Genomic DNA, 11,847 nt, shown 5'->3' with positions numbered 1-11,847 from the left:
GAATATTATATTAACTTTAAATATACTAGTTATTCATGTTAAATTTAATTTTAAAATAATATTAAATAATATTAAATTTATTTAAAATATTTTGAAATTAAAAATATATTTTTAATATTAAAAATTAAATTAAAATTTAATCTAAAAAATAGAACTATTAGAGTATTCTACCTTATTTATATATAATTAATAATTTCCTTCATATATATATATATATAAAATTACAGCCACATCATAAAGCAGACTCACTGGACCATATTTAAGATTGTTGTCCCTCCCCTCCTTACATTTCACATATTGAGGAAATCATACGATCTTGATTCAATTGCTTGCATTCAATTTTGGCACAGAATTACACATGCTTGATGCAAATAAATGCATACATTTTGTGGGGCCAATTACTATTTAACTTTCATGCCTCCGAATATGTTGAGGCTTCTATGATTTTGATGTACTCAATTCATAGTCAAATATAGTAGCAATCTATGACAATCTACAAATCATCCTTAATATAATTTTAATTTAATCCCTTGACAAAGTAAATAATTAGATGTATTTATCATCTCAAAACCATACAAATTAAAGTAACCAAAATTTGATTTTTTTTTTTTTTTTTACAATTTTCAAAGTTAAAAGAGTGATATCTTAACTTATTCACATTATATATAAAAAACCCAAAATTGTAATAAATAGTAAATGTTTTTATAAAATATTCTTTTCTAAAAAAAATAGTCAATTTATTATACTTAACACTATTAGATGAGGCATTTATTTACAAAATTTTTCTTTATAAAAAAATGATATATAAACTAAATAAAAGAGTTTAGCTATATTGGCAGATAACCAAAGACAATATATTATTGTTTTTTTAAATAACTCTTTTAGAAAATATTTTTTTTCGTCCAACAAAATAATAGATGGGTATAAAGATTAAAGAAAGAAAAAGAAAAATTTGAAGAAATAAAAAAATATTGGCTGATTGTTGAATGAAAAAAAAAATAAAAAATAGTTTCTTCATTCTCAATCTTTAATAAAGTAAAATATGTTTTTATCTCGAGTATTTGTAAGAAAATTTAAAAGTTCTTCTAAAATTTATTTTGTTTCATTCGACAAGATTATTATGACTTGGAAATATAGAAAGTTGGAATTTGGTTAGGCTAAAAATTTTGTCAGGGCTCCATGTTAGTCACTAAATTAGTAATGAAGCAATCTCAATAAGTTGCTGAATAACTCATTTCTATGGATATTTGTAAGGCCAAATTCCTTATACTTATTATTTGTACCTTTAATTTGTCGAACTTATTTTTTATAATAAATTTTAGATATTTAAAATTTATTCATTTTTTATTTTAAATTAAATATTAATTATTTAATTAATTTTAGTAATTAAACACTAAATTTTTATACATGTAAATATCTATTTGTAAACAGGTGAAGGACATAGTCAGTATGAAGATTAAGTCATATTTGTAACTTTATCTTCATGCGTTATTGGATGTAAAATTGATACAAATTAAATATAACAAATATTTAAATGCAGTTAATTTTACGTGAAGTTGATAGTAAAGAATTATTAAATGATAATTTAATTAAATTTATTAAATTATTTAACAATTCTCAATTATCAACTTTAAATAAAATTAAATATATCTGAATTTTTATCATTAATATAAAGAATATGTTTTAAATTATTTTTGTAAACATTATGAAAAAAGTATATAAAAAAACGACAAATTGATCTCTAACTTTTTGCTTCGTAAATATTTAAGTTTTTGAGAATTAAAAAATAAATTTAAATCTCTGACTTCTTCAAAATTTAGATACATCAATTTTTGAGTCTAATTTATTAAATTTTAAAATCTAAACACAAAAAATTTAAGTCATGTTTAATTTATTTGTTAGTTCTGACTGACTAAAATAAAAATGAGGAATCGATATATTTATATTTTAAAAAAATTAAAAAATTTAAATATATTTTTAAATTTTTATAAAATTTAAATGTTCACAAATAAAAAAATCAAACATTTATTTGTGATTCTCCCAAAATACATTTATACACGGTGCATAGGGAGGTTGAGAAAGAAAATAATAAAACAAGTTTGGATTGGACAATAAGTGCGGTGAGCAGAAAAGCTTCACGAGATACTTGAGAGTTGAGAGTGTATTATATTGTACGTTCTGGTAAGTGTAGGGTTTGATTCACCAAGAAATTTAATTTCAATGTCAAGATCATAATTATTGCATCTCAAGTAGTCAACCTCATCCACTTCAAAGTATTGCAATTTGCAACAAATGTCACTCATAGCTAGGCTTGATATATAGAAGATATTATTCATGGGAATGATGATATACATTTCACTTGGTTATGTACGATGGATATTTATACGCATTTCGATTTTCTTATTAAGTGTTATATTTTTTCCTTCAATTGGATTGAGGAAAAAATTGAAATACCCTAGAACTTTGAAAGTAATTCATAAAGTTTTTTTTTTTCAGTTTCACTTTTAACTCATAGTAACATCGTCCAAATAAATATTTGAAATTATAAAATTATATATGTATAAGAACATCCGAAAGTAGAAATAAAAATATGCTAGATTTATTTATCATATATTCACAAATCTTTAAAATATTCAAATAAATATCAATACTGTATCACTTTATACTTTTAGAAGGAGAAATTTTATAACATGCTATTAAAGTTTTATGTTCAAAAGATCAAAAATTCGATTTTTAATGAATTCTAAAAGTAAAGAAAAAAATTAATAGTCAAATTAGTTCCTTAAAGATAAGATATTTTTCAAATTTATCTCTAAAAGATTTTTTCAATCAAATTAGTCCTTCAAATATTACGAATTAATCATATTTATCTTCCAGTCACTCCATTAACAATTTTTTTCAAAGATTAATATTGCAAAACGTTAATTGATAACATATATAATACCTGATATATCTAATTTGATATTGACCAAATATGTTTATGAAAAATTATTAATTTAGTTATTTTTCTCAATTACAAAAATCCTATTCGTAATATAATCTAGTGACTAAATTGATAGATTTTCATAAATATATTTAGTCAACGTCTAATTGAACATGTTATGTGTTATGTATGCTATCAGTTAACATTTCATATCATCAATCGTTGACGAAAATTGTGAATGAAATAATTGAAGGCCCAGATAATTCGTAATTTTTTAATGATCAATTTAATTGAAAAAAATTTTAGTTTCTGGTACGAATTTGAAAAATGTCTTATCTTTCAACGACTAATTTGACTATTAACCCATAAAAAAATTAGTACAAGATAATAAAAAAAAAAGCCTACGCAAAAATCAAGTAAATCTAAAAGAAACTCTTATTTAAAAAAAAATATTAGAGATATAACTATTTATATTATTTAATTATTTCTATCAACTTAAATTTTTAGAATAAATAATTTCATCACAAATATATCCACCTTAATATAGATGTATGTATATATAAGTTAAAATATAAAAGTCAATAGATAAATAATTTTAAGAGGTTATAGGAAGTGCACAAATCACACATAGTAATGCATGTAAGATGTAAGATTCATATAGAATAAGATAAGATAGAATGAGATTGGGTAATGCAAAAATTCACATTTATTCATTCCATTGTCGTCTCTAAAAAAGAAGAAGCAAGAAGACAAAAGAGAAAGTAACAGAGAGAAAAAGAAGAAGAAGTATATTAATGTTGGTTTTTGGTTCGCGGTAAGGTATAATTGGAATGAAAAAGTTAAGTTACATTGATTTGCTAAGTAGACAATTATTTGTAGATAAATAATATTTAAAAAATAAGACTTAGTTAAAAATAAAAAGAATATTATTCTAATTTTTAACATACATGGGAGATAATTAAAATCTCTAGTTAGCTTTTAAAATATTTTGAATTACAATTTGAAATAATTAATTAATTGATTCTAAAAGTTTAAAGCACATAGTTTTAACATTTCTACTACTTATGAAAAAGAAAATCTATGAGATAACTCTTAACATAATTCTAAAATAAATGGGTTATCGGCATATAATGGTGTGGTTGGTTTTGAGCATAAAATAATATAAGACACTAATAATAAAATATAAGACAGACATATAAAATTAGTATTTTTATATTTTATTTAATAATAATTTTTTATAAAATAAAATAAATAATAAAAAAAAAAGAAAAAATAAAAAATAAATTCTATCTCCATTCAATATTTTTATGTTTTTTTGTTTGTTAAAAAAAATATAAAATATATTAATTTAGTGTCTCAAAACATAATATTTTTATCTGTATCTCATTCGTTAAACACAATTTTATATTTTATTCATATTTTAGTATTTTATCTTTATAAACAAACGCAAATTAATATCCAACATACAAATTGTAAAATAATGAATTATTTCTAAGAATAATTATACATACAAATTATGAATGAATCTAACTAATTCTAATGCTTGTAAAATTTTTTGATAAATCTATAAGTTCGAAATACTATAAATTAACATCAAAGCTATTACATCTACGCGTATCATCATTATTTTTTTTTTCTAATTAATTAGGATTGCTACTTTTGCGGCACTTTAGCTTAAAGTGTTCATTGTTTTGGCCTGGTATATTTAAGCATAAAGCAATATTATGTGTAGTAAAGTCTAAACACTCTATTTTTTTCAACAAATTTATAATTAAATATAATTAAATATGTATCATGTATTATGTGAATATAATTAAAAGAGTTTAATTTTGATCTACTATAAAGTATTTTACACAATTAGATAATTATATCAATTTTTTTAGATGATCATTTACATGGTCATGATGTAACTTTATGTAATTGGAATTTTGTCTCCTCCTTCTTTTTCATCATTCTCCTCCATCATCATCATCATCATCATCGTTATTGTTATTGTCTTTTTCTAATACGTATCGTTGTCATTGTTATCATTGAATTCAAATTTATATAATGGACAATTTTCTATTCATTTGGTATTATAAAATGGTTTCGTTTTGAAAATATTTTTGATTCATTTGACTACTACAGATAATTAGAATCAACAAAGATGACAAGATGTTAGTAAAATGTTGGTGATGTTGGTATTAACTATAATAATGATGGATGAGGAAGAAGAAAAGGAACGATGAGGATGTCAAAAGAATTCAAATAAAAAAAAATAGGAAGAGGAGGAAATAGATGTGCTAATAGGGTGGAAGTAACGAATAACAATAATGAAAAAAAAGATGAAGAAAAAGGAAAACACGAAGGAGAAGAAAAAAAGAAGAAGGAGGAGAAGGAAGAAAAAAAAGATAAAACCCGCGGCGTAAATTAAGTATCAAAAATTAATTTATTATAAATTTAAATTTTATTTAAAAAAATTATCATTAATTAACAAATTATTTATTATATATATATAAGATAAAATTTAAAAAAAATACTCATATAATAACATCTTTATACAAAGATGATATTGTAAACTTTTAGATAATTAATTAAATATATTTAATCAAATATATCCATTCATGTAATAATTCACAGTAATATTTTCAGGTGAAGATATGGGAGTCCATCAAAATTCAAACTCCCAATTAAAGAGAGGATTCAAAGGAGAAAGAGAGGGAGAAAAGAAGGAAAAAAGCTAAGGCAATGCATTCCCTTTTCCCTGTGCAACTCATCCTTAATTTTAACGCTTCTTAATTACTTGCTTCTCTCTCACAACTTAATAACCATTTCCTTTCTTTCTTTGTTTTGTGACAGAGCACGATGATGTCGTCGTCTTGGGCATCAATGGAAGCTGAGACAGAACACCAACAACAAACCCACAACGACCGTGATTTCACTTCCTTATGTTCTTTCAACAATAACTTGCCTTTCATGGAGGTTGATGATGTCAATGACATCATGATGATGATGACGATGATGAGAGACATGTCTAACTTCTTCCCTGAACCAGACACCACCAACAACAACAACCTCGTACTCCTTCATCATCACTCATCATCATCTTCTTCTTCTTCTTCTTCGTCATCACACCTTCAATGCTTTCTCCCTCCTCCTCCTCCACCAAACCCATTTGACATGCCTACCATGGCTTCCTTCCTTGACCCTCATCAAGCTTCCATAACCGCCACTACTGATTTTGGAGGTTTTCATCATCACAACTTGGAGGAACTAGGTTCTTGTTCTTCTTCTGGAAAACCCGCACCACCACCACCACCACCATTGTTCTTCAACAGATCCAAGATTTTGAGACCCCTTGATGATTCTCTACCTCCATCTGGAGCACAACCAACTCTGTTTCAGAAGAGAGCAGCACTCAGAAAAAACAACTCCTCATCACAACAACAACAAGGTGGTGTTCTTGGAGAAGATGATAACAATAATAATAAGAATAGTATGAAGAGAAAGGTGATGATGGAGATGGAAGATAATGGAAGCTTTGATGGGTCATCGGCATTCAACTATGATTCCGGCGATGACTTGATTGAAACCAATAACAAGAAGAATAATCAGAAAGGAGGTGGTGGCAAGAATAAGAAAGGGATGCCGGCGAAGAACTTGATGGCGGAGCGGCGTCGCCGGAAGAAGCTCAATGATAGGCTCTACATGCTCAGGTCCGTTGTTCCAAAGATTAGCAAAGTAAGACTCTTTCTTCTCTTCCAAATCTTTAATTTTTCACAATAAATAAATTTAAAGTGAAAATTTTGAACATTTAATTTCATTTTCATATGAAATTAATAGCTTTTTAAATTTTAAATCTGTCAAATTATTAATAAATTAATTAACATGAAGTTAACTATATCTAAATTTTTATTATAAATTTAATTTTTTAATTTAAATTAAATATTTAATAACATTTGTATTAGAAATATAATAATAATATTTGATTTAAATTTGTTAGATGAATAATTTTTTGATATAGAACATGTTAAAGGTAAAATTCGATTCTTGTTTGGTTCTCGAATAAAAAAAATATGAATAAATTAGCATTTGTATTCATAAAAGATATATATACATATACTACTGACAATAAATATATTCATATAAAAATAAAATGACAATTATAACTATAAAAGATGGTTTTGTGGGCCAAAAGTCTTGAGACATTGGTTACACAGTTGATCCGTTAAGATATTCTTTAGCATATAGAAGCTATCTTCCGATGGTATAATTGTCATTTTATTTTTATATAGATATATTTGTCAATATTAATATCTTTTATAGATACAAATGGTAATTTATTCAAAAAAATATTTATACAAAATTCAATTAGAAGAGGTTCTTACAAGAATAGTGATGGAACGTGTTAAGAATTTAAACTTCTAAAACAAAAAGCAAAAATTGAGAAAAATTTGATCATTAGTAGATATTTTTTAGTTTTTATTAATTCTTTATTTTGTTGATTATTGTAAAAGAAAAGGTTAATTTCTTAGTGAAATCAAAATATTTTATTTCTTTTTATTAACTTATTTTTTTAATAATTTAATTAATATATTTAATTTTTTAGCATCTTCGATCGAAAACGGTAATCTAACCTAATCTTAAATAGAATATATGTTCGTCAGATTAATCTTTAAATTGTCGAATTAAAAAATATCGTGAAAAACCAAAAATTAACATGACCTTAATTAATAAATTGGTTTAAAGAACTTGATCTCTATTGGCGAATTTAAGGACAATAATTATTTGAAGGGAACATACTTAGAACTTAGCTAAAATATATAACTATATAACATTATTGTTGGAAGGCTTTATTTGATTAATAAATGAGAAAAGTGTATATATTATAGATGGACAGGGCTTCAATATTAGGAGATGCAATTGAATATCTGAGGGAACTGCTGCAGAGAATCAATGAGCTTCATAATGAATTGGAATCATCATCATCAACTTCAACTAATTCTGGAAGTGGTTCAGTCATGACAGCAGTACCAACAGTAGTAGCCTCATCAAGCTTCTATCCATTGACACCAACTCCACCGTCACTCCCAACCCGCATTAAAGAAGAGATTTGCCCCACTTCACTTCCTAGTCCCAATGCTCAACCTCCTAGGGTAACCTCCTTTAATTTCTTTCTCCAATCTCTTACATTTTCTTCTTTTCTCTACTTATCTATATATGCTAATATATCTATATATATATATATACAAAATGAGTTATAGAAACAATTTTTCCCCACTATAAAATATTATTAATGTTTTTTAAGAAATAAACCTTTTACTTTACATCATATAGTTACTAACCATTTGTATTAGTAATAATCAACTATATGAGTCCAATATAAACAATAAAAAAAAATCCAAAATGGCTGTGCAAATATTATCCATTATATTAGTAGGATTAATTATTTAGTATGAAACTAACTTAGGTTAGTCGAGTAGTCAGACAAGCGTTGAAGATTCAAATCTTGCTTTGTGTATGCATTATGTAGTATTTTATTGGTCAACTATAGATTCTTAAATAGAATTTAAATACATAACAGATTAGTCTTTACCCTGATTAGAATATAACGTGAGAAAAAAAATATGATTTAGAATGAAATTTTTGTTAACATGCATAATGTGATAATGCAATTAATTAATTAATTTAATATGTATGTGTAGGTTGATGTGAGGTTGAGAGAAGGAAGGGCAGTGAACATTCACATGTTTTGTGGTCGGAAAGCAGGGCTTCTGCTGTCAACAATGAGGGCATTGGACACACTTGGCTTAGACATTCAGCAAGCTGTTATCAGCTGTTTCAATGGTTTTGCTTTGGATATTTTTAGAGCTGAGGTACTTTACTAATATTTTTATATATTTACAACTTTATTAGATTATTACCACAACCACTTATATTGAAATTAATATCAAATTATTGTGCCTATTGCATTCTCATGCTATTAATCTCAACTCAACTTTTTGTACAATCTACTATTCTAGTTGTGAGGCAGAGCTTAGTTAAGATAAGGGGTCACGACTCTCCTAAACTTTTATTAAAAAAATTAGTAATATTTTTTTAAAAAATAAAAAATAGTTTAGTTGACTCAAATACTTTATTATGACTTAAAATACTAAAGTTCAATCTTAATCTCTTATTTTTATTGAACATTTGTTTTTAATTTTAAACATTCAAACCTTGTTAAATTTGGACTGAACTGAGTGTATTCGCATTTCGCTGCTCCCTCTACCTTTAAGTTTAAATATAAAAAATTAGGTATTTTTATTTATGCAATTTAATATTATTTTATATTTTACTATTTATTTAATTTAATTTTTTATATGATAAAAAATATTAGAATATTCAATAAATATTGATATTATTGTATTCATATAAATTGATAAAAAAATTCAATAAATATTATAAATTTTAATATTTGTCCTTCTAACTTCTTTTTAATATATTTTACAAGATATATATTCAAATTTTTATATAAAATAATCATGAAAAATTTAAAGAATTGATGTTATTTTAAGAGGAATGCTAATATTCAAGAAGGAGAACATATAACTTTTATAATATCAACACTTGTAGATAGTTTTTTTACTTTAATGAATCACAAAGAAAGTGAGATACAACCTTCAAAAGTTCAAAGAGTTGCATCTAATGAGTTTGACCTTAATTCTTTGGAACGAGACCTTGAAAAACCGCTTTAAATTTGACAATATCACCAAAATCAAAGAGATAAGATTAGATGAACTTATTTTAGATGGGTCCATATCAAAAGCATCTTGACAATTATCTTCTATCTGACCCCCTCAAAATTTTGTTTCAACCTCCGCCACTGCTAGTTGGTGTGTTTATTAAGTGTGTGTTTGGATTGTAGTTGGTCAAACTGAAGTTTGAATAAAAGTGATTTTATAGAATTGATTTTGGATAGAAGTAAGTTTGTGTTAACATGATTTATGTTTGGTAACTCTTTACCAAAATTGATTTTGATAAAATAAATATTGTTTGGATAATATTAGTTAAAATCACTTTTAGATAGATAATTACTTAAAAGGACATGACATTAAATTATAATATTATTTTTTTATACATGTTTAATTTTTTTATACTTTTTTCTTATATATTTTTTATATAGTATATTTTTAATACTCTTAGTATTCTTTTTTAGTACATTATAATTTTTAACTATTATTATTATTTATGATTAATTTTTTTATTTAATTTATTTTACCTAATGGGATCAATAGTTTCTATTATAAAAAGATAATAATAAATATAATACACAAAAATTACAATTATAAAAATATATAATGTCAAATAAGAAATTAGTAAAAAATATAAATAATAAATAATAAAAAAAGAGTTCATATAGAGAGGAATAATAATAATTCTATAAATAATACAATAACATGTATAAAGGATAAAGTTGGTAAAAGAAAAATAAATATTAAAGGTATTGACTAAAAGCACGTTAGTACAACGGAGAAGCTAGAAATTATTGCTTCTTGTAAACGTGATTTTAAGAACAAAATCACTTCTGCGTTTGTAAAGAAAAAACTAGCCAAACAAAAAAGTGAATCTTTCAAGAAGTTCTAACGTGTTTTTTTCCTTCCAACGTGGTTACCAAACACACCCTAAGAGCATCTTCAATATAATATTTGATTTAGTTTAATTTTATTTTAAATTTCATAAAATGACACATTAGTATTTACAAAATTAGATATCATAAATAATTATTTGAGATTAAATATAAGATTTGTCATTTTAATATTTGATTTTGATTCAGAAAAACCAAACAAAATAGTTATACAAAATAATAAAATTTAATTAATTTTTCACCAAAATAATACCATCTTTCTATACTGAAACCATCTCATTTCATGAATCATTTTTTCAATACAAAGTGAAATTTTTGAAAACAGGTCATTTTCTATACATGTCAAATTTAAAATTCAAAAAAGCACTGCATTAAAGTTATTCTGGTAAAAAATACATATTTTTCTACTTTATAGGATATAAATTCCCAAAAGATAAATTTCATATTTTATGTAATAATAGTAGATAGAGTCATAGAGGAATGCAAATGCTAAAATATTTGTAGATGCTAAAATATTTTTCATTTAAGTAGTTTTTTCTCTTTTTTTTTTGGTCATTAAGTAGTTTTTCTTTAATTTTCTAAATGTAAACCCTAAGCATACATTTGTTCCTCTCTTCCAGCAATGCAAAGAAGGTCAAGATGTGCATCCAGAGCAAATCAAGGCAGTGCTCTTGGATACAGCTGGGTACCCTGCCATCATCTAACTCTCTTTTGGTCCAAAAATATTCTCATTTAACTAGTTTGTATTCGGGTCGAGTTGGTCGAATTTCTAATAGTAATATTCAAATATCGATAATTTTATCGAGATTAAATAAATTGTTAGTTTTTTTTTTAATTTCTAGTTTACTTAATGCCCATAGTTCAAGTTGTATGAAGTATGATACTACTAGCTTTAGTGATTTCAATTTTAAGTAACGTTGATTTGGAAGAAAATTTCTTTTCACATGAAAATGTACCTCTTTAATTGCATTTACAATGTTGGCCACATTTTCCATGCTCCTCTTCAACCCTAGGTAGATCATTTTACAAGTTCTAACTAAGTCCATGGCCACTTATGAAAATAGGTTTTCAAGTGGAACTGGTGTCTAACCCTATTAATCACTTTTTATAAGCTTCCCAAACGGACAAAAGTTTTAGTGACTTTATCTCCTTATTTCTGCCCCATAGTTAATACATTTCACAAATTTATGGCTGGTTGATTTTTTGTATATACATAGTATTGTTCATTTTAGTTAGATATTCAAATAGATTACAAAAGGTTTGAAATTTTCTTAATTTTAAATGAACATAAGACATTGTGCAAAATTTCTAAATAGAA

At 24.9% G+C, this 11,847-nt stretch overlaps 1 protein-coding gene across 1 annotated transcript; it reads left to right on the top strand.

The window, feature by feature from the left end:
• Window positions 1–5,625: 5,625 nt before the first annotated feature.
• LOC107463620 (transcription factor SCREAM2) lies at window positions 5,626–11,345 on the top strand. Its single transcript, XM_016082447.3, has 4 exons — window positions 5,626–6,643; window positions 7,795–8,058; window positions 8,608–8,778; window positions 11,150–11,345. Exons 1-4 carry the CDS (start codon window positions 5,768–5,770, stop codon window positions 11,231–11,233), a joined length of 1,395 nt encoding a protein of 464 aa, XP_015937933.1. The 5' UTR covers window positions 5,626–5,767; the 3' UTR covers window positions 11,234–11,345.
• Window positions 11,346–11,847: the final 502 nt, after the last annotated feature.

The sequence above is a fragment of the Arachis duranensis genome, chromosome 8 (assembly GCF_000817695.3).
Source record: "Arachis duranensis cultivar V14167 chromosome 8, aradu.V14167.gnm2.J7QH, whole genome shotgun sequence".
Taxonomy (NCBI): Eukaryota; Viridiplantae; Streptophyta; class Magnoliopsida; order Fabales; family Fabaceae; genus Arachis; species Arachis duranensis.
The sequence above is the reverse complement of the archived record's forward strand: the minus strand, read 5'-3'. Positions and strand labels throughout refer to the sequence as shown.